This window comes from Terrapene carolina, unplaced genomic scaffold (genome assembly GCF_002925995.2).
Source record: "Terrapene carolina triunguis isolate 2854851 unplaced genomic scaffold, T_m_triunguis-2.0 Scaffold23, whole genome shotgun sequence".
Taxonomy (NCBI): Eukaryota; Metazoa; Chordata; order Testudines; family Emydidae; genus Terrapene; species Terrapene triunguis.
The window spans coordinates 18,122,198-18,146,936 of record NW_020664374.1 but is presented as its reverse complement, the minus strand read 5'-3'; the positions used below and the strand labels follow the sequence as shown (position 1 = coordinate 18,146,936).

The following is a 24,739-nucleotide window of genomic DNA, read 5'->3' as shown; positions in this document are numbered from 1 at the left end:
CCCCCCAGAGAATGTGAAAAAATGAGTGTTGCCATACCAACTATAACGAGAGTAATCAATTAAGGTGGGCTGTTATCAGCAGGAGAAAAAAAAACTTTTGTAGTGATAATCAGGATGGCCCATTTCCAAAAGTTGACAAGAAGGTGTGAGTAACAGTAGGGAAAATTAGCATGGGGAAATAGTTTTTACTTTGTCTAATGACCCATCCACTCCCAGTCTTTATTCAAGCCTAATTTAATGGTGTCCAGTTTGCAAATTAATTCCAATTCTGCAGTTTCTCGTTAGTGTGTTTATGAAGTTTTTTTGTTGGAGTATTGCAACTTTGAGGTCTGTAATTGAGTGACCAGGGAGGTTGAAGTGTTCTCCGACTGGTTTTTGAATGTTATAACAAACAACAAAAACCCTAACCCAGGAACCTATCCTTGCAACAAAGCCCGTTGCCAACTCTGTCCACATATCTATTCAGGGGACACCATCATAGTGGTGCTGTTTACTTGTAAGCCTTCCTGTACACGTGGGTGCCAGCCAGTGAGTAATGGGGTTTCACAGGATATGTGACCATGTCACCTGGTACTGGAATCCATCTTAAACCTTCCATTTAGAAGAGGGGGGGTGGGGGCCCAGAGGGACAAAAGATTCCCGCCTTGTGCCAAAGCCATAAAAGGGGGTGGAACAGAACAAAGGGGGCTGCCAGTCATGAGAAATCCCCTAGTTACCACCTGATCTAGAACTAACAAGAACTATACCAGGGGAAAGGATTGGGCCCAGACTAAGAAGTCTGGGCCTTCTTAGCAAACAGCTGTGTGTTTGCTCTCTATCAGTGTTATAGAGGGCAGACAATTTATGAGTTTACTCTGGATAAGCTTTATATAGAGTAAAACGGATTTATTTGGGGTTTGGATCCCATTGGGAGCTGGGTATCTGGGTGCTGGAGATAGGTGACTTGCTGAGCAGTTTTTGGTTAAAGTCTGCAGCTTTGGGGGTGTGGACCAGACCTAAGTCTGTGTTGCAGCAGACTAGCGTTTCTGTCTCAACGAGGCAGGGTTCTGGAGTCCCAAGTTGGTAGTGGAAAACGGGCTCAGAGGTAATTCCAGCATGTCAGGTGACAGTCCCAACGGGGTCTCTGTGACTGAACCTGTCACAGATAGTATGTAGGTTTGGAGCTGACAGCACAGGTACCCTGACCGCTGAGGGAAAAGAAATGTGTGCTGCCAGAATTATCATTGTGTGGATTCTAGGCAATTCCTTGATCATGAGTTTGCAGAAGTTTGTGTGAGAGCAAGGAGTACACCAGGGTAGTCAATTATTTTTTGTCAAGGTCCAAATTTCTTGGTTAAGATATAGTCAAGGTCCGGCCTCCAGAGAAATATTTTTCACACCACAAAGGGCCCTTGTTCAACGAACACATACAATGCTGAAATATACCCAGTGCCCATATTGCTTATATATATATTTACTGCATTAAATAAAAATCAAATCAAATCACCGTATAACCTAAAAATAACCTCCAAGAAAGATATAATTTATTTGAGGCTTTGAGAAAGTACTTAGATAAAATGTCAAACAAATGCAAATATTCGCATTAAAAACACTTTCAGACAACTGTTTCAAGTTTTGAATGAGTTTTGTCAAATACAGTTATTGTAATGTAGGCATATCTGCATATAAATAGATAAATAAAAAGTTTTGAATATGTTTAGTCTTTTGTGGTTTATTTAACATAAGCATCAGAGTTTGAAAGAAAATAACACTTAGTACACATGAACTCTTTATCTTTTATGATTCAAGTCTTTCCAATAACAAATGCAAACCCACCTACACATGTATTAAGCAAAAGAATCATGAATAATTACTGTGAAACACCTGTTAAAACTGTGGTATCACTACTGAAAATGTAATTTTATACAGCAATACAAATTTAAAATAAAATAGACGTGAATAATGTATAACTATAGTACTTGCCATCAGTGGGAAAAGTGACAAGTCCTCTGCTGGACAAGGGCCTTGAAGATTGGAGTGAGTTCAAGTCAAGGCAAGACGGAGGCAATTCCACAGATGATTATCAGTCAGAATGGAGCAATTATGTGATTTAATGTTCTTCATTGTTGAGAATGCTGACTCATACACATATGTCGAGCCAAACATAGTCAAACTGTGAAATGCCACCTTCCTTACGTGTGTAAGCATAAGGGTTGTCCAGAAAGTTTCAGATGTAGTTTGTGTGCCGCATCTTAAGCACTTCATCCACTTCTAATTCAATAAGCTCTAGCTGTAGTTTTGCTTTTTCAGCATCTGGAAAGGATGCTTTCGTTTGATCACACTAAGTACCATTTGCTTGTACCACGAATGGGTTCCTTACAAACAGGAAGTTATCTTTAACACTTTCAAATTCTTGGAACCTCTGCTGGAAGCTTTGAAGAAGCCTGTCCAGAGATGATGCCATCTGCAGTGTCCCGGCAGCTTAGCAACGTTGGGAAATGCAGCATCTCCCCAGTTTCCAAATCACTTTTGAAGAGACTTTGTTTTCAAATTAAGTGACACTGCTGTGGAGATCCACTACATTGCGATTTCGCCCCTGTAACTTTAAGGTGAAATCATTTAAATGGCCTGTTAAATCAACAAGGAAGGCCAGGATGCTCATGCTTCTGCCATCCCTCAAAAATGCATGTAGCTCTTCTGCCTTCCCCCCCCCCCCAGAATATTATGTAGATATTCTTCCACATGAACTCGAATTTCCCACAGCCTTCTTGGTACTTGCCCTCTGCTCAGATAGTGGATGTCATTATGAATCAACAGGTCATCGTAATCGGCAGATACTTCTGAAAGAAAGCTTCTGAACTGTCTGTGTTGCAGTGATGACTTTGATCGAAGGAAATTGACAAGTTTAATCACCATTAACATTACATTAGCATACTCATAGCTAAGCCCTGCACAAAGCGCAGTTTGGTGGATTATGCAGTGACAGGAAATCAGATTGGGGTTCAGATCTTGCACACATTTCACAAGCCCTCAGTGAGTACCGATCATAGCAGGAGCACCGTCTGTTGTAATTGACACAATCTGTGTCATGTCAAAACCTGCATTAGACAAAACAGTTCCTCACCTGTTCTGCGATTGTTATGCAGTATAAGGGGCAACAACTCCTCCCCAAATTTCTCTCCATCAGAAAAAGGACATACAGTGCTAGCTTTGCGGTGACCCTGGTATTACAGGATCCGTCCACTGCCATGGAAAATTTTTGAATGTTCAGTTTCTCACACAACTGCTTGAAAATGTCCTGTGCCATCATCTCAGCGCACCTAATAGCTGTTGTGTCTGAGATTGGCAGTTGTCTTAAGGGGTCAGCAATGTCTGTCTTCTCTGCAAAAAGGGTTTCAGCTGTAGTAACCCTCCACTGCTTAATAACGTCCGCCTCTGTAAAAGGTTTCCTGTGTTTTTCCATTACCACACACCTCAATGAAGCTTCAGATGCCTTTTCCTGAGCACAAGTAGCCTTTGAAATAATATTTGTGTCTGAAAATATGCGTCCTTTAATGAAGCAGTCTTGTCTGTTCTTAAATGGGAACCCATTGGATATTTGTGGTCAAAATCCATGTGCTTAATTTCATAGTGCCATTTGATGTTCCCACTTTCAACAATAGCCACAGTCTCTGTTCAAATTAAACATCCTGGTCGACCCTTTCGATGCTGTGGCAAGACAAAATAGTAAGCGTTGGTCCACTTTTCTTTAAATGAACGGTTTTCAGTGTCAACTTTCTTTTTTTTTTCTCCCCCCCCCCCCCCCCCCCCCCCCGCTATTTTTAAACACAGTGCCGTTAAACGTCGAAAGCACCAGAGGTGGGAGTACCTTGGCTCACCTTTGCTTCTCCTGCAGTTCTTGGGGCTCTTCACTGCTCCGAAGCCCTGAATCCCAGCACGATTCCAGGCAGGGCTGAAGGGGTGCAGGGAGGAAGAGAAGAAGAGGGAGAGGCACAAGAACCCTCTCCTTGTCCCAATAGTAGAGGGAAGGGAAGAGCAGAGCTGCCACAAGCCACTGAACTCCTTCCTCTCTCCTGTAAAAATGGTGCCTTCTGCGGGGCAGGGGCAGAGAGCACCACCTGCTTCCTGCAGCAGCCCTGATTGGCAGCAAGGGAAAAAACAGCCAATCAGAAGAGGTTTTTCCAAGACAGGAAACATGCAGCCTCAGCAGCTTGGGTGGTATTGTGGACATTGTAATTGCAGGGTCTGTGTCCCAGGGGTGCCATTTTAGATTTTGATTGGGGTGGTAGGTAGCATTCCAGGAGATACTTGGCTGTCAGCCCCAGGCAGCCGAGCTGCCACTGTCATGGCTTAAATTCAGGTGCACCAGATTGGAGCTGGATAAATGTTTGGGAATCCCCCTGTGTCTCCTGCTGGGCTGAAGTGCTAGTCCCCGAGAGCCTTGAGTGGGGCTGAAGCCCCGAGTCACAGTGCACCTCAGGCCCAGAGTCCCAGCAGACCGTAGGCAGGTGTCAAGGTTCCTTCCCCACTCTGAACTCTAGGGTACAGAGGTGGGGACCTGCATGAGAACCTCTAAGCTTAACTACCAGCTTCGATCTGGTTTTGCTGCCACCACCCAAATTATTTATGAGTCATTTGGGAAACTCTGTCTACCTCCCCCCCCCAGAATATTTCCCTCCCAAGTACTATAACCCTTCCCTGGGTAGCCTTGAGAGACTTCTTCACCAATTTCCTAGTGAACACCGATCCAAACCCTTGGATCTTAAAACAAGGAGAAATTAACCATTCCCCCTCCTTTTCCCCACCACCAATTCCTGGTGAGTCCAGATCCAACCCCCTTGGATCTTAAAACAAGGAAAAATCAATCAGGTTCTTAAAAAGGAGGCTTTTAATTAAAGAAAGAAAGGTAAAAATCATCTCTGTAAAATCAGGATGGAAAATGACTTTACAGGGTAATCAAATTCAAAGAGCCCAGAGGAACCCCCTCTAGCTTTAGGTTCAAAGTTACAGCAAACAGAGGTAAAACCTCTAGCAAAAGGAACATTTACAAATTGAGGAAACAAAGATAAAACTAACACGCCTTGCCTGGCTGTTACTTACAAGTTTGAAATATGAGAGACTTGTTCAGAAAGATTTGGAGAGCATGGATTGATGTTTGGTCCCTCTTAGTCCCAAGAGCGAACAACCACCAAAACAAAGAGCACAAACAAAAGCCTTCCGCCCCCCACCAAGATTTGAAAGTATCTTGTCCTCTGATTGGTCCTTTGGGTCAGGTGTCAGCCAGGTTACCTGAGCTTCTTAACCCTTTACAGGTAAAAGGATTTTGGTGTCTCTGGCCAGGAGGAGTTTTATAGTATTGTACACAGGAGAGCTGTTACCCTTCCCTTTATAGTTAGGACACGCCCCCCCAAATCACAGATAGTGTTGGACAGCTGGTTCCACACTGGCTGTGATTTTTTCCTGGAGCTCTAGGAGAAAACAGAGTTAATAAGACACATGCACCTTTAGACATACTACTGATTATATATTGAGTGTATATATATGGAGAGTGTACCAGGAAATGTGGTACTGTTATGGTATAGAAGCTCTGACACCTCACTGTTGCTTGGAGATGGGATGCATCTGTTGGACAAGGGTCAGTAGATCTTTCTCTCAAACAGAAAGCTGTCTGTATTTTGGCACAAAAACTCTGTCTGTGATTTCTCTCACCAGCTCTGCCACAAACTCCTCCCTCCAACCATTCTGAAACATGACCATGAACACCTTTCCATTGTAACATAGTTGTCTTTCTCTCCAGGCACTGCATGTGAGTTAGGTTAGAGGAGGGAGGAAAGAAATGGCAATAGATTGCTTGTACCAAGGAGTGCAGACTTCAGGGATATGTGTTCCCTGCTCACAGTGGGGGAGCCTGGGTACGGATGTCGTGAGGGGGCCGGGTTGCCGTGAGAATGCAGTGAATGCGTTGGAGCCATGGCTAGGGAGGTGTGCTGAAGCAGAGCTGGTGGAGCCCAGTGAAAGCAAGAGGAAGACCAAAGACAGGGTAGGCCCACTGCTCAGTGAGGAGGGAGAAACCGTAACAGGAAACTTGGAAATGGCAGAGATGCTTAATGACTTCTTTGTTTCGGTCTTCACCGAGAAGTCTGAAGGAATGCCTAACATAGTGAATGCTAATGGGAAGGGGGTAGGTTTAGAAGAGAAAATAAAAAAAAACAAGTTAAAAATCTCTTAGAAAAATTAGATGCCTGCAAGTCACCAGAGCCTGATGAAATGCATCCTAGAATATTCAAGGAGCTAACAGAGGAGGTATCTGAGCCTCTAGCTATTATCTTTGGAAAATCATGGGAGACAGGAGAGATTCCAGAAGACTGGAAAAGGGCAAACATAGTGCCTATCTACAAAAAGGGAAATAAAAACAACCCAGGAAACTACAGACCAGTTAGTTTAACTTTCATGCCAGGGAAGATAATGGAGCAAGTAATTAAGGAAATCATCTGCAAACACTTGGAAGATGGTAAGATGACAGGGAATAGCCAGCATGGATTTGTAAAGAACAAATCATGTCAAACTAATCTGATAGCTTTCTTTGATAGGATAACGAGTCTTGTGGATGTGGTATACCTAGACTTTAGTAAGGCATTTGATACGGTCTCGCATGATATTCTTATAGATAAACTAGGCAAATACAACTTAGATGGGGCTACTATAAGGTGGGTGCATAACTGGCTGGATAACCGTACTCAGAGAGTAGTTATTAATGGTTCCCAATCCTGCTGGAAAGGTATAACGAGTGGGGTTCTGCAGGGGTCTGTTTTGGGACTAGCTCTGTTCAATATCTTCATCAACGACTTAGATATTGGCATAGAAAGTACGCTTATTAAGTTTGCAGATGATACCAAACTGGGAGGGATTGCAACTGCTTTGGAGGATAGGGTCAAAATTCAAAATGATCTGGACAAATTGGAGAAATGGTCTGAGGTAAACAGGATGAAGTTTAACAAAGACAAATGCAAAGTGCTCCACTTAGGAAGGAACAATCAGTTTCATACATACAAAATGGGAAGAGACTGTCTAGGAAGGAGTATGGCAGAAAGGGATCTAGGGGTTATAGTGGACCATAAGCTAAATATGAGTCAACAGTGTGATGCTGTTGCAAAAAAAGCAAACGTGATTCTGGGATGCATTAACAGGTGTGTTGTGAGCAAGACACAAGAAGTCATTCTTCCGCTCTACTCTGCGCTGGTTAGGCCTCAGCTGGAGTATTGTGTCCAGTTCTGGGCACCGCATTTCAAGAAAGATGTGGAGAAATTGGAGAGGGTCCAGAGACGAGCAACAAGAATGATTAAAGGTCTAGAGAACATGACCTATGAAGGAAGGCTGAAAGAATTGGGTTTGTTTAGTTTGGAAAAGAGAAGACTGAGAGGGGACATGATAGCAGTTTTCAGGTATCTAAAAGGGTGTCATAAGGAGGTGGGAGAAAATCTTAGCCTCTTAGGATAGAACAAGAAGCAATGGGATTAAACTGCAGCAAGGGAGGTTTAGGTTGGACATTAGGAAAAAGTTCCTAACTGTCAGGGTGGTTAAACATTGGAATAAATTGCCTAGGGAGGTTGTGGAATCTCCATCTCTGGAGATATTTAAGAGTAGGTTAGATAAATGTCTATCAGGGATGGTCTAGACAGTATTTGGTCCTGCCATGAGGGCAGGGGACTGGACTCGATGACCTCTCGAGGTCCCTTCCAGTCCTAGAGTCTATGAATCTATGAAAGGGGAGGGTGGGGAGGCGGGTGTCGACTAGCTCAGTATGCAAATTGCAGGAAATGATAAGTACAACTGCCTTAATTACTACTTACTCCTACCAACAACATATCTTTTCCTAGTTTTTATGAACAGGTAATTCAGTGGCAAAAAACACTGTTAACACAGATTTAAAGTTGTCATCCCCTTGAAGAGAATGTTATGCTATTAAAGGACAAAAAGCAGGGGGGAAGGTAGCCCATGACCCCTTTCCTCTACCATCTTTGAGCAATGCCCCAGTACACACATACTCACGCTGGCCCTTGGCACTATAAGATTCAGGAGGTGCCAGACCCTAGCATACACTCACACTTTGAGCCAATTCCCCAGAAAGAGTACCACACATGTACAATGTGAGAACTACTTCACAGCCTTTAACAGCTCCTTTACCCTTACCCACAGGATACCATCTCAATCTACACTTTCACATACCCATCATTAAAGCATTAGAATCCTGTTATATTCCACATTACCACTGACAATAGCCTTTGTAATAAAAGCCCTGTGCCCTGCTAACTATATAACATACAATATTCTGCATAGAAATGATGTGTACTGGATTCTGAAGGTACACATGCACCAATTCCCTTTCCTCACACACGAGAGAGTGAAAAACACAGATCTCCTCATATTGTAATCACAGCTCTGTCACGCACCTCAAAGTAGACCACACATGTCCTCATATCAGAGAGACACCTTTATGAAGCAGGCCCAACTACTGTCTCCACCGTTCAATGTAGGTACACCAAACACACTGACTGCCTCTGAAGTGTATCCAAATTACTCCTATTGTTTACTGCCAGCTCCTGGGGAACAGAGGGAAGGTGATGTGGGCAACTGTCTTCACCTGCGCCCGCTTCCCCCCTACACACTTTTTTGTCCTTTAATAGTGTTACATGGAATCCTCTGGATGAGAGGGAATGGGTTGCAAAAGGAGGTGACGAGTTTGTATATTTCAGCAACTGTGGGGTTCACAGAGTAAAGGTATGTATGTTAATGGGGCATATTGGGGCAGTGCTGAAAGAGGGCAAAGATATGGGTGCATGGGCAATCTTAATTCTGTTTCCTGGGTTTCAGAAGTTTGAGTTTTGCTCAACTCAGTGTTCTGCAAGGGGATGACATACCACCAAACAACCTCAGCTCTGCATTAACTACGTTTTTTTGCAATTAAATATACAAAAGAATAGAAAGCCTGTGAACGTGTCATCACTTTGCGTAATGCAAGGGAAGGGGCTGATAGTAAACCCTGGTGGCCAGTCAAATAATTTTCTAATGCACAGGCCAACAAGATACTTAATTAACTTCAAAATGCACAAATAAGTGAGAAACCAATAAAATAGGTTTTAAATCAAGATAAAGGTATTTGTAAGCCAGTGCTCCTTAGACTCAATGGTTAAAATTATTTTAGAATCATTATTTTCTATAATTATTTAAATTCTCTAACTATCGGAAATCTGCATCCCTTTCTCTCACTCTTTGTCCTGTCTGTTTAGACTGAAACCTCTTTGGGGCAGGGACTATCTCTTACCATCTGTTTGTGCAGCACATAGAGCAATGGAGGCCTGATCTCAGTTGGCTTCATATGCTACCATAACGCCAAAAATAAATATTATGTATGATATCTTTTAATATCCCCCCCCCCCAAGTATTGCAATTTAAACCAATTTATCTTTAAAAATCAACCACTAACTTTTCAATTTAAATTGACTTTCACAGTTGTGGAGAATAACAGCTTGACAAGCAATATCCTGACATTGAATTGCCCTTTAAATTTAATATGCCTGGGCTCTCCTCTCAGACAGCCTGCTGTCTGAATGCTACATTGACAGATGCTAGGCTCCACATACTGAATATCTCTTGTCTTTTTATTGTGCAGAGTCTGATGGCTCCTTCAGGGCTCCTGCTGTTGATCTGGTGTCTGTCTCAAACAGTGCTTCTGCACTCACAGCAAGAACCCAAGATTTCAATATTTTTAAAATTTCAGAAAGGCAAAGGGGGCAGGAAATGCAACCCCCATTTGTTATCCTAGTAAGTCTTGCATCACACTTTTCCTGTCAGGCTGGACAGACACAGTTCCTACCATTGACTGACACCTGTCCATTTTAAATAGATAGATATTTTAAATGGATACATATTTTGTGTGGGGTGAATACAATTTCTCTGGTCTTCCCTCTCCCTCACAGCTTTGGACCTGATTGATCCTGATCTTCAATGGACCGCTACTAGGTTAATAAATCCTGTTTAGTGCTGTGCCGTTGTCATGCATCAATCATCCCTGCCTTCCTGGTACAGAAATTTCTTAAAGGATCTTCCTCTCCTCTCTTCTTCCTAATTTACGGTATGCTAAACACTGAGCCAGTATCAAAGACCAATTACCAGAACGGGCGAAGTGATGATACAGATGTCTTAAGTCCAAAAACTGATGCGTGCTTACATCTTTGCATCCAGTGGCTGACACTTCCTCTGTGTGTGTGTTCAACTCTATGAGAGGAAGTCACTGAACTGGGACCTAGTACATCTAGGTTCAGTTCTCAACATTACCACAGACTTCCTATGTGACCTTGGGTAAATCACTTTTTCTCTCTCTCTCTTTTCATTTCCCATCTGTAAAATGGGGATATTTCCTTTCTTCTGCCCTTTATCTTATTTATCTAGATGTAAGCTCTTTAAGGGCGGGATTGTCTCTTACTTTGTGTTTATACAGTGCCTAGCACAGTGGTGACCTGATTTTGCTTGAGTTCTCTAGGCCAGTGGTACTCAACCAGAGGTACGTGCACCCCCAGGGGCACGCAGAGGTCTTCTAGGGGGTACATCAACTCATCTAGCTATTCGCCTAGTTGTCCAGAAGTCTACATAAAAAGCACTAGTGAAGTCAGTACAAATTAAAATTTCATACCGATGACTTGTTTATACTGCTCTATATACTATATACGGAAATGTAAGTGCAATATTTACATTCCAGTTGATTTATAAATATAGGGTAAAAATGAGACAATACGCAATTTTTCAGTAACCGCGTGCTGTGACACTTCTGTATTTTTATGTCTGATTTTGTAATCAAGTAATTTTTAAGTGAGGTGTAACTTGGGGATACACAAGACAAATCAGACTCCTGAAAGGGGTACAGTAATCTGGAAAGGTTGAGAACCACTGCTGTAGGTACTACTGTAATACAAATAACACATAATTATCTGTTACTTTTTGTTATGAATGTAGCGTACCTCATGCCATAAATCTTAATATTTCTTCAGCTACTATATCACATCAGGTAGGTAGTCTGGATCTAATGGCAATTTTCATTGTTCTTTCCCTCTTGTATTCTCACTTTCACCGAATGACCCTTGGTCTCCTCATCTATGTTTGTTCTTCTGACTACTGAGAATTCATCATGTTGATATAGAAGTAATACCAAGCCTCCACAGCGGTTGCCACCCTAGTTCTTAAAAGTGGCTTTATTGAAATTTTGTTTAATTCACAATGCCTTTTTGAAACATCATGGGTACAATTACTTGTAATTCTTTTGCCAGAAGGTAATCATTGTAATATGTTTCACCATTATCAATATAATCATTGCCCTCTTGTGGAGTCCGGCAGTGCCATGGCACAGTGATCCTCAGCTGTGCCGTTCTTAGGCAAGGGCTGTCGGTGCTCCAACTGCTAGTGCTCTAGCACTACATGGTCTCCAAAGAGTACTCCAGCAACAACCACACTCTGACTAACCCAGGCACCCTGTCTTGGTGAGCCACTCTTTACCAATTGCTCTCTGAACTACCAGGGAGACTTCCACCTGCTCCTCACTTCTGACTCTGCACTACAGGAAAGAAAAACAGCAGATCAGCTGCTGGCAGAGTCATCATGCTAGTCTAGAATTCCAAAGCCATTAAGCCAACAGAAACTAACTGGCTGATTAAACACTTCCTTAAAAACCTGAGGATTTTGCTGTTTGGGGGAGAGAGGCTTTGGACTCGAGCTCTCCAGCAACGTGGCAGCCAAGCATCTTGCTCAGGTGTTGCTAGAAAGCAATACAAGCCTGTCAATTATTTGTAGTCATCCTTTTTCACTGACTAAAGTTCATAAACTGATAAGTATAACAGCATTTTATATGTCTTGATGAATGGAAGCTGTGTGTTTATAACTGTCCAATATATTTAGCAACCCTTTTCATGGTATCTGTCTGAATCTGTTTCAATCTGGGAGACAAAAATAAGAAAAATATCTTTTTTTCCCCCTACCCTCCCCCCTCCTGTAGTCTAGGATCCCACCTAGCAATGATTTCAAAGTTGGTATGAAACTGGAAGCCCACGACCCACGCAATGTTACCTCAGTGTGTATAGCTACAGTAATTGGAATCTCTGGTGCCAGATTAAGGTTGCGGCTTGATGGAAGTGACAACAAAAATGACTTTTGGAGGCTTGTGGATTCCTCTGACATACAGCCAATTGGGACCTGTGAAAAGAAAGGGGGAATGCTCCAGCCGCCACTCGGTAAGAAACAATGTTTCTGAACTAATGACATGGTATGTGTAATCCACAAGATGCTGCTCTCCTATGGTTAGTGTTATCTTGTTTTCTTGGCAAGTGTTGCTTGAAATAATGGTTCAAGCGAAATGTTAACAGCAGAAGGATAAATGCTAAGTAAAAGAGCTAATAAAGAGAGTAAATGAGCTGGACCCCACTTTGTGTATTACTGTGTCTAGGAATGGATAGAGAAATTTAGAATTTGAGTATGAGTTCTACTATCCAAAACATTTTCCCTCTTCCCAGAATCCCCCCACTAATCACGAGGAGGGACAGATCCCTCATGGCCTTTTTAGTGACTGCTTGATGGGTTACACATAAATTAAGTAGATTAACGTAATATTTATCCTCCTTCACCCCATAATTTATAGAGAACTGTGGCATTACCTTGTGGGCTCTACATTACTTTCAATTGTGGAGAAGAGTCCCAAAGTGCTTTCTAAGGAACATTTCTTACAACTTGCATGGAGCTCCTGAATTTGGGTCTCTGGTGTATCAGGTGCGCTGCAGAAAAGGGAGATGTCTTTTTAAAATTTTAATAATTCTAAAAACTGACAAACTCAAAATGATTTCCACAGGAATTTAATTTATATTTTTTAAGCAAAATGAAATACATTTAAAGTATGTTCTTGCCACTACAAGGTCCTAAATGCCTCTTCCCATAAAACTTCAAGGAGTAACAGCTTGTGTTTTGTTGCTTTCTTTTCTTTTTCTTTTCTCTTTTACTTTTCTATCTAATTTAAGAGTAGGCTGACTGAAGTGAGGGTGCATTTTCTGTCTTTCACTCACTCTGCATGTTCATTCACTCTTTTCTCATTCTTAGTCTAGGCAAGCTCTTGGATGAGAGAGGAGACAGAGGGACCTACATTGCTTCAAACCTTTTTCTTTTACACTTCTGTACCACTGTATGTGGTGATAGTAATTTTCCAAATATATGTATCAGAGAATGGGAGCAAATGTAGTATGTGTTTCCTGGTTTTAGACTGATAACTTCGCACTACACTCTTTATTGCTGCTCTACAGAAGCCAGCAGTCCCTTGCTACTGTCCTTCCAGAGGTGGTCTTCCCCACATAATCTTCCTGCACACTTAGATATCCATAGTTTCCTTTCCAAAAAATCCCTCCCATATTTGGACAGGTCTAAACTCAAGAGCGTTTTGCTGGTATAGGTATAGGGGTGTGATCTCTGACTGGCATAGCTGTGCTAGCAAAAACCCCTACTGTAGATGCAATACTGGAAAATCTGTGCTTTTACTAGTTTAGCTTACAGCACTCCTAGTGTGGACACAGCTTATATTGGCCAGCAAAACTGTACTACAGTAGAATCTCAGCGTTACGAACACCAGAATTACAAACTGACCAGTCAACCACACACCTCATTTGGAACTGGAAGTACACCATCAGGCAGCAGCAGAGACACTCCCCTTTCTCCTCCCTCCCCCCCAAAAGGGCAAGCAAATACAGTAAAGTATTGTGTTAAACTACAAAAAAAAAAATGGGGCGGTGAGCAGCATTTTTCTTCTGCACAGTAAAGTTTCAAAGCTGTATTAAGTCATTGTTCAGTTGTAAACTTTTGAAAGAATAACCATAATGTTTTGTTCAGAGTTACAAACATTTCAGAGTTATGAACAACCTCCATTCCCGAGGTGTTCATAACTCTGAGGTTCTACTGTAGTGCAGTTTTGCTGGCCAATATAAGCTGTGTCCACACTCAGAGCGCTCTACTGGTATAGTATATCAGTATATCTTTTCCAGCAAAATGCTTCTAGTGTAGTCATGGCCTATTGTGTAATATAAGAGAAAGCAAAGCAGTGGTTCCTGTTCACTTCCTGTGGATGGTGATTAATAGCAGGAGCAGTTTCTCTCAGCAGCAGAGGAGAGCGCTCATTGTCTATTCTGTTTGTGCATAAGCCCATCCTTAGGCTTGTATTTTTGTGGAAGTATTTGTGACACAAAACCACTTCAGGCAAAACAAAAAAACTAAAAAAGAGAGACTTCTTAGGCTTTACATAAAAATACTAAACTTGAGTTGACAATGTCATTTTCAAATCACACTTGCTAGTTTTATGAGGAAAAATATTTCCCCTTAAGGCTCACTCAGCCTTGCTGCTGACAGCGAAGCTGTGTTCTTTGTGAATCATACATTGCTACCAGGATCTGCATTCAGAGCTCACTTAACGATAATGATGGTGGTGATGTGTGAATCTAGGTCACTCTTTTTGTATTAGAGGTCTTCCCAGGCCCAGACCCAAACCAGACCCAAATCCACCCAATCTGAGCCCAAGAGTGTTGTCATTTTCCAACCTGACCCTGACCGTTCCCTCCAAACCTGAGTTAGTGGCGCCACTGCCACCTCCTGCTGCACTGTGTGGTGGTGGCAGCTGCTTGTCCCAATCCCGTTGGCTGCCACCCCCTGCTGCACTGTGTGTGTTCTGTGGAGTGAGAGGTGCAGCACACTCACTTGGCAGTGCATGCTATTCAACGAGGCAGACTGGGTGGCCGGCAGGAACTGGGCACGCAGCCACCACTATGCCAACCTCCTGGGCAAGAGAGAGACTTCAGAGGTGACCTGACCTGAGCCTCAGAGGTTCAGATTGTTTTCTGACCCAACCCAAACCTGATACTTGTTGTCGGGTCCCATCAAGTTCTGGTAGAATTGCGGGAATCTACTCTACTTCTATCAAATACTGGTTTAGCACTCAACAGACTCTGGTTCCAGGTGCTTAGCTAGTATTTTCTACCAGTTCAGTGGTGTGACTTTCTTTAAAACTTGGCAGCAGGCATGTACTGCTTAAAGTTATTTTTTATATTTAAATTAAATAACTTTAATAGATTATAATTTTAGGCTTTAATATAGGTTATCAATTTCAAATATAATTCTAAATAGCTTTATTTTTTTTAAGTGTTTAATATAAATACAAAATGATTTTTAAAAAACGTTACCCACCCTGTTTTAAACCATAACTACACTTTCAAAAGTAAACATTTTCTGTACTGTGGTATTGACTTTACTGTGGCATTTCCTATACTTATAATGTATCATGTATGCTTTGGTGAAGTATACTTAGTGTGGTGTAGTAAGTATTTTACTCTATAAGGTTGCCTGTTGAATATAGTTGGATGAGATTGTATTCTGACTTTCCAAGACCCTAAGCACATTTAAAGAGCTGCCATTTTATAAACCAGTCAGAGAACATTTTCTTTCCTTTTCCCCAACAACACAAATGCATAATTTTGCCTAAAAATTATACCTCCTAAAACAGCTATTCTAGTTAAATGTGGCACATATGAGAATATGGTATAAAGTTTTTATCAGAACTTGTTAGGAGTAACCTTCATAATTCAATACTGAATTCGCTCATGGGAATACAACTATCTTAAATTTATGCTGAGAAAACTTTTGATACCACATTAACATATATTCCCTAAGTATAATAAAGGGAATATAAATATTAATACTTCTTTGGTCAAAATAGAAAGAAACAGGAAGATATTCTCACTTGCACTTAGGTTTATTGTCAAGTATGATTACTAAGCAACCACTTTATAGTGGTCTGCGTTTATCAACAGTTAACCACACAGTATTTTCCCGTGTAACACAGTAGGTCTTTTCTATCTCTGATCAGCGTAACTTACAGAAAAAAGCAGAAAAATGTCCAGTAGGCCCCCCCCCCCCAAACATTCCTGGTAAACTTGACCCTGGCCTACAGGACTTTGTGTATTCCAATATTTTCACATTAATATTTGGGAAATGCTTCATCTATGGGCTTCTGACTACTGGGTGGATATTTTGAAAGAGATTTTTGTTCTGTTACTATATCATTGGCAGATGGATAAACAAGTGCTTGGGATCCTTGAAGTAACTGTTCAGCTAAAGTTAAGAAATATAGAATGAGACTCCCTATCTATTTCTACCTGTGATATTCCACTAGACCACCAGGAGGAGCCCACTCTTAATCCAACAGTGAAATACTCAGTACAGTAAGTCCAGAGTTAATCACTAGAGAGCCATCTGGATGTTTGTGCATTGTGCTGAGGAAAATGGTTGTATTCCTGGAGAAGCGAAAGAGAGGGTAGGTGGTCATGGCGGTATTGTAGTTCACTTACACTCCCAGATGCAGGAAAAATGCAAGTACCTAATGGCATCAGAGAACTTTTGGACAGACTGATCTTATATCAAGTACAAATTGGGTCTCCACTACTGCTGGCCCTCAGCTACTAAGTAATATTATGTTGCAAGGCTCAGTTAATAATTGTTTTGAGATCCGCTGGTGGAAAGATGAAGTATTATTAAAATGTCACTCCATTGTACTCCAAAACTGAACCTTCCAAATTTTGTGAGAGAGAGATAACCAACATGGAGCAGCAATTTGCTCTGTGTGGGTCTGTAATCTATTTAAAGTGTTTCAAAATACAGTGCTTGTGCCACTGTAACTATATTGCTTTAGGACCAGATATAGTGAAAGCAGTATAACCCCCTAATGTGGATGCAATTATTACTAGTATAAAGGTGCCTTGGTTGGTATCAAAATAGGCTATACTGATATTAGCACTTTTATATTGGTATAACTACATTTACACTAGCTAGTTGCACGTCTTTAACTGTATCTATTCCTAAACTAACACAGTGGTACAAAAAATGTGTATACACCAGTCTGTGGCTAGTGATGTCCTTGTGTTCTGATTGCCATTTCTGTTCATTGAAATTAGTTGAAATGTTATACCTAATAAGCAAATGTTTTTGTACTATCCAGGAATGCAAGTTTGGCTCCCCTCATAATGATCGTCAGCCATTCTATTGCATAGTTTATTCAGAAAAGAAATAGTCACACATTGTCCCTCTAGTCCTTGATTCTTTAGTGATAGCTAGGTTCCAAAATTCAAACATCCTGGCATATATAGATACATTTTTGAAAAAGCCTTCTTGGCACTTTTGCAGCATCCTGTTCCTGGGTAAAGCTGGGAGCTAATTGGGTGTATAATTGCCTCCTGCTAGACACTTACACAACTGATTTTCCCAAGTGGAATGGAGCCTTCTGGTCCCAACATTTGATTTCTCTCACAGTAACAAATGAGTTAAAATAGTCCCTCCCACCTGAACTCTAAACATATCATAGTTTCACATATTACATTGGGCTCAGTAGTGTTCAGTGTCTAGTTAAGGTTTCAAATTCCAACTTCCATTTGAAACCACTTTTTTTTTTAAGTACTTTATAATGTTTTCAAACAAATTCCTTTGGGGATAACATTTTCCATGCTCTAATTAGAAGTGATTTTTTTAAAGAAAGCTTACGTGAAATCAGTTGAGCTACTTAACTGAGTAGTGTCACCACCCTTCCTGTTATTGGCATGTGCAATCACGTACTCTGTGCTTTCCAGTGAGAAAGCTAATTCTCAGCTAATTCAAAAGGTGAATCTAGAAACTTCCAGAATGGCATGTTTTATAAATCATGTTAAGACTTAGAAATCAATCCAAGTTTAAAAATCAGCTCAGTAGTTTCTCAGTTGTGAACATTTAAACATGACAATTTCTCACATATATAAGATCTCTTGTATCCAGTTTTAAAATGCAATTTAAGGAGTTGTGGACTTTAAACAACTTTTAAATCTGTCTGCTCAGTTAAGTACAACTTAAGGCCACTGTGTCAGGGAGCCAATACCCAGGACAGGAATTAAGGTTTAAATAGTAAGTAATCAAAAGTCATGTAAACTTTTCCATATCTACTATTAGTTTTTTTAAAATCATATCTAGATTGTAAGGCAATTCTTCAAGTCCAGACAAGGATTCTAGTAGTAGTTGCTTTAGAGAGAAGTTTCCTATTAGATTCCTGTTTTGTTGTGTTAGGTTTTTTTGGAGAGAACTACAACAGACTTTCACCTGCTAAAGATCTGGCCCAAAATATCTGTTGTCTATTTGAATCGGTCTAGTAGCTTCAAATACAGCCCTGAAGGTGCTTTGAAAGCAGAGAGAGATATAAGCATGTCTCTTCCTTTACTGGGAGGTACTTGGTTCTGAGGGAGAATGCCATGAAATGAAGAATATTTCCACCAAACAATTGTTTTGATAAGATAAAGTTGTTTTTAATAAAAGCAGGTTTGGGTTATAGTAACTCTTTGTGCATTGTATTCACTTATTTTTTTAATGAAGAATACTGGCATGGAAACATTCTCCACTTTATGCAATTGCAATGTGATGCATACACTTACCAAGATGTTTCATTTCTACCATTCCCTGTTTTGTGCTCTTGTCTTTGTAATTAAAGGATGTATTGTTTCATTGAAATTTGTTTGCACTTCCTTGTTTCTTTTTGTGAAGGAATCTTGTGAAAGAGCCTCAATGGAGAAGAAAATGTGTCTAATAAAAAATAAGAGTTAGAGGACAGAGAAGTTAGACCAGAGGATGTCATTTGAGAATGAAAGAAAACTGGCCCAGTAAATATAACTTGGTACTATGCAAGGAAGATGGTTTGGGACCAGGGAATATAGAGAATGATTTAATCTGCAGTACTACAGCTTGCATGTCTCTAGTCACACTTAATATAGTAACCATGATAAATGATTTTGCAGGCAAATCACTCCTGAAAGGAAATATACTGTCCAACATGTTTACTGCTGTAAACAGCTGCTCTACGCATTCATGTGTCTTGGCCACATTTATTTCTAGCCAAGTCCAAACCAGAGGGTTTTAGACAGTAGTGGGGTAAATTCTGCATCCTCCTTCTTCCTGTATATTAATATTTTATAAATGTGAGTCTAGGATCTTTTACACAACTAATCTATTTATGTTAATTAGGTTTCCAGATGAATGCATCATCTTGGCCAATGTTTCTGTTAAGAACACTAAATGGAGCTGAAATGGCACCTGCAGCATTCTTTAAGAAGGTAAGAAGAAAGGGGCTCCTAGTAAACAAGCTTCCATCAACTGGTCCATGATTACATTTTTATTGAGGATGCCAGGATATTGTACTGTTCTCTTCAGCATGGAAAGGCAACAATGTTATTTAAAATTACTTTGAAGTGGATTGGCAAGCCACAAAACTGGACAGGAAATGATCATCTTCTAGTCCAAATGGATGGGCACCTCTTTTCCTGTGTTTGGACCTTTAAGGTATGCTGTATTATTTAGAAAAAATTGTGTTAGCTTGGTTTTTTTCATGGATTTAAGATGTCATGCATCTCTCGTTTGTTGACAGTAACATATTCATGATGTGCCTGTGTATGTGTTGGGCTAAAACTGGTAAAGGAGAATGAGAGCCACAGGAACGCATGGGGAGTCTATGCTGAATATTTTTATTTGGTGCATACTTCACAGTTGAGCTGTTAAGAATGTAGTGGGGACTTAGCTGAAAGTAATAAAAAAATGCTATCAGTTTTAGAAGTACGGCCTTTATGCTGAAGAAAAGAGGATCTTAAAAAAATGTGTGAAATGTTTTTATGCAAAAAATATGTAGGGATGCAAGTATGACTCAGCTGATCTGTTGATTTGATTTGTCCTCTTACCATTCTTATGAGCTTGCTAAAATCAAAGTGTGAAGTTCAGCGATTTCTTTCTTAGTACTGATAATGGCTTTGCATGAGTTTGTTTTAGTAAAACGTACATTGGGCTTGATCCTGTAAGCTCTTTGCTCGTGAATCCCCATTCATTTTGAGAACATACTGATTTGAATGCATTCATAAAATAGCTATGGTATGAGCAGTGGCACTGCAAGCTTCTCGATACTGTCCCAGCAATATGCCTCAGCCCTCTTCTGGAGGATCTACCTCTTGAGGGTGAGATATAATTTGGTTTCCCTTCAGTCCTTTGGCCTTTCTGCTGAGACTGACAAGAGTTACATTGTGGACCGTTGTGTTGCTGATTTTTGTTTTGTTTGTCCGAGACCAACTTATTTCACACAGGCCACTAAACAGCCTTCAGATGTTAATGATTTATTTGCATGTGCATTTGGATAAGTAATAAAGAGCTGAAAGGTTCCCCAGTCCATTATCAATCCCCAGAAACATCCAGTCCTTCGTAGAAGTACATTTTTCTGATCCTGTCCTCTCCCTACATAAAACTATGCCATTTATTTTTAGTGTACGTTCACTATCCCACCGTTCCTGTAGAACACATCAGATTTTCTCAGTCAACTGCTTAAGTAGACTCAGCATAACCTTGCTCCCAGTCACATAAGTAGCAGCAGAATTGAGCCTAGGTAATCTAGAAAATTTAAAATAAACTTGTAACATGTATTAAATGTGTATTGTATAACCTTTTTGGGGTAGTCAGTATGAGAAGTTAGAATGTTAGAGAAAAGTAGCTGTTTTTCAAGAATTCATGGAAACCTAGGTGTTCTACAATTTTATTTTGACAGGAACCACCAAAACCTGCTCCAGACTATTTTAAAGTTGGAATGAAACTTGAAGCAGTAGACAAAAAGAACCCTTATTTAATTTGCCCAGCGACCATCGGAGATGTTAGAGGAGATGAAGTTTTCATTACATTTGATGGCTGGCGGGGAGCATTTGACTATTGGTGCAAATATGATTCTCGAGATATCTTCCCAGTCGGATGGTGTGGCTTAACAGGAGATGCACTACAGCCACCAGGCAACAATGGTAAAACCACCAGTAATAACGCTTAATCTATCTTCCCAAATTTTGCTGCTGTTAAGCAGCTGGGACTTAAGAACCAACTGATCTTATGCAGATTTTAGGATTTTGATATGTAAACAGCTGATGCAGATGAAATAGTGACACGTTTTCACTGTATCATACCGAAGGATATGATTTAGTCACAGATTCCATGACTTTATTGGACCTCCATGACTTCTTTGGCTTCAGCTGTCAGCGGCCAGGGCCGAGTCAGGGCTGTGTGCCTGCCCCCCCCCACCCCGTATGGCACTGTGCACCCCATGGCTACAGCCGGGGCTGGAGCTGTGTGCCCCTCCACCGCAGCTGCGGTTGGAGTGTGCACCCTCCCTCCCCTTGAGCCTAGAGCAGGGGCTGTGTCCCATCCCTCTCCTGTAGTGGTGGGGCTCGGGCTGTCAATCTCTTCCCCCTGCCCCTCCCCCCATGGGGCTCCAGTTGTTATTGCTCCTCCGACCCCTGGTTATTTTTAGTAAAAGTCACGGACAGGTCATGGCTCCCGTGAATTTTTGTTTATTGCCCGTGACCTGTCTGTGACTTTTACTAAAAATAACCTTGACAAAATCTTAACCTCAATCATATATTTTTGTGTTGTCTCTTTGAGAAATTATTATTGCTCATTTACAGTAGTTCACAACTATTTGTGCACACAGTAGCTCTGGAAACTCTTCTTGACTGACATTTACATGCCATAATTTGTTTCTTTATCATTCCTGCTCTAATTCTGATAATGGTTGAAGACCAAATCTAAACAAATTCCATTAAAACCAATTGCATTTAAATTCTCAGGCAGTGAGAGATCTGGATATGTTCAGTTCTCTATGTACTTTTGAAGAATATTGGACTTCATCTAGACCTTTTACTTACATTATTGGTAGTCTCAATAATGTTGGTAGCTGTATTAATTGAATTTCATAGGAATTTATATTCAACTTTGCATCAACACCTTACCTCACGGTTATAGAATGGAGCTCTGAAGAACAAAAAAAACTGTTTTAAAGTAGGAAATGCAATAAAAGTTTCTTTATTGTTTCCAAGGGATTCAAACTCTAGGCTTACCTGTAGCATTTGCTTTGGGCTGTAAACTTTCTGTTTTTGACATTGTATATTATTAGGCTCTTCCAAATACTTTGTTTGCTGCTTACCTACCTAGTTATGTGAACCTATAGATAGAGAGCCCCCTTAGCTAATAGCCAACTTTTCTCTGTCATTAGATACCCATTTCCTTCTTTGCCAAGGTATGTGAAATGAAAGAGGAATATTATTGTTTAATATCTGTGATATGCTATGGGGTCTCTTATAAGATATCTGAAATCTGAAGTTTTGCTGTAAAACAATTTGGGTTGTATTATCTTACTCCTTTCAGATTCAAGATGTGTGAAAAGAGTTTTTATAAGAAGGAATCACATTTTAAAATTCATTCTACTGTTACTGAATAATTTGTTCTAATCATGAACGGTTTCACTGTGTGTGTTAAGTGGATGAGAAACAAGAAGAGCACATTTCTGTAGAAAAGTTGGTAGAACAAAGAAGACAAGTAATCATTTATGGTTCTTTTCCCAACATTTTTCATTTTTAGGACAACAATGTAAGAATCAGAGGTAAGGCTAGCCACTAAAGATTGGCATGAGAATTGGGAAGAGTTGTCACAGAAAATCCTAGTGTAATAGAACCTGTTAGACTGAAACAGGGTTAGGGAGGAAAGGTGATCCAGTGGTTATGGGCCTAGCCTGGGACTCCCTGCTCTGTCACAGACTTCCTTGGACAAGTCACTTAGTCTTTCTGTGCCTCAGTTCCCCATCTGTAAAATGGGGATAACACCACTGCTCTAGCTCACAGGGATGTTGTGAGGATAAATGCTAACGAATACAGGCTATGAATAAGATGTGTTAAAACTTGTATGGAAACTTCATGTATGTTCATTATGATAAAATGAAAAGATGTTCAAAAAGCATTGAAGCACTCAGACACTACAATAATGGGGGTCATTTAAGTACCTTAGGCAGGTAGAAAAAATAATACTGTCTTTTTAAAAAGGCTTTGAAGATTGGAGGGTTTTCTCCATACAGTTGCATTTCTATCTTTTATAGCTAGGAACATAATTTTAAAGCAATACTTCTGTGAGATTGGAGATGATGAGAAGAAAGCTGCATTTCCAGTCAATTCTCAGGGTGATTCTCATATGAAACAAGAGATTTAGATATAAGAAATATGTTTCTTAGTTGATTTTAGTGACAACTTCAGCCTTTTCCTCAACAGCTTTAGCTTGGGATCTTAAAAGGTGACTAAGAGTTAAGCACCTAACTTGCATTGAAAATTAGGGGAGTTAGGTGCTTAACTCCCCTAGGCTCCTTTGAAAATCCCAGTTGTAATTTGCAGCATACAGAGAAATGTCATCCACTGCCTTTCTGTTGATAAATTGTCCATCCACCAGTTTAGGTCACGTGGTCTGTTTTTTTTCTAGGAATGTTTATGAAATTTAAGGAAAATATCAAGGATTTGGATTTATATCTAATCCCAAGTCTTAAAGTCGCATGGGATTTTGGAGAATGGAAATGGCTTTGATCTCTAGTAGCAACATGTTATCTTGATCTATGGCACCTCTGTCATCTGAAGATGCATCTGCAAGCAAACTGATCCCACGTTCATAGGACTTAGAATCAAAGATCTCTTTTCTATATTCAGACCTAATATATAGCGACCTGATATTCTATATTCAGACCTAAATCCTTCCTGCAGTAGTGGACCAAAGAGGAGATTATGATCAAGGGAAACCTTTGAATGTGTGGCTGGAAAGAAATTCAGAACTAAACTAATTTGAGCTATGATAATCTGTGGGGTGCTGGCTACTACTAAGTATATTTGGTAGGAAGGAGGCTGTATTTCCCTATTTCCCTAAGAGAAATCGAAAGGAATGTGATGTGCTATTTCCCAAAGGAAAAATTATGGCGCAGACGACCGCTTGATGATTTGACGTATGCTGTTAACTAGCAAATATCTGCTGGAGAAATACCCGTCTTTCACTTTCTCACCCCCCTTTGGACTCCTGGAATTTGAGCACATTTGAAAGATGACTCCTTTAAAACACTGTGTTTCAATATCCCAATCTTTGAATCAGGAAAGAATTTTCATGGTTTTACAGAAGTGTTGTGAAGGTTCATTTTTTTAAGGCTTGTAAAAGGTCCTTTCTTCCCTTTTCTTTATCACCTAATTGTTTTCATCTTGTCACCTTCCGTCTTTTTTTGTTGCATGCTGTAGGGCTGAAGCGTAGAGCTTTTTTTACATTGAGGCCTGATCTACACTAGAAAATTAGATCAATTAAATTCACACTCCTGAGTGGCATAATTAAGCCAACCTAAGGCCCTGTCTACACTACACAGTTTTGTTAACAAAAGTCAGCTTTCATCAACAACACAGTGAAGGTGTACAATGCTCCTTTTGCCCACAACATTCATCTGCTTTGTTGACAAAATAAAGCATAGAACTTTTTTTTGGCAAAGTTATATCAACAAAAGTCAGTGTAGACACTGCGCTTCGTTATGTTGCTATAATTGGCCTCCAGGAGGTGTCCCACAATGCCCATCCTGATTGCTCTGGTCAGCAGTTCAAACTCTGCTGCCCTGCACCCAAGTACACAGGCATCTGTCCTTCCCCCTTTTAAGACCCGGGAATTTTTGAAGTGCCACTTCCTGTTTGCTCGGTGTGGACAGCTCACATCGCATCTTCCCAATTGACCATGGCGGCTCCATGCAGCAAACGCTTTCCCGCTTGGAGCAGACCTGGGTTGTTGGATATGCTGGCACGGTGGGGAGAAGAGGCTGTGC

The 24,739-nt window shown here is 40.6% G+C and overlaps 1 protein-coding gene across 5 annotated transcripts in view; it reads left to right on the top strand.

The window, feature by feature from the left end:
* The window catches only part of LOC113405021 (sex comb on midleg-like protein 2), a 114,417-nt gene that overhangs the window by 40,701 nt on the left and 48,977 nt on the right, over positions 1-24,739 (top strand). For 2 of the 5 annotated variants that reach the window (XM_026649761.1, XM_026649758.1), the window contains exons 4-6: positions 12,023-12,257; positions 19,084-19,172; positions 20,642-20,885. In XM_026649761.1, coding sequence (XP_026505546.1) covers positions 12,023-12,257; positions 19,084-19,172; positions 20,642-20,885 — 568 coding nt within the window. The other 3 variants (XM_026649765.1, XM_026649768.1, XM_026649766.1) reach the window with 3 other exon arrangements.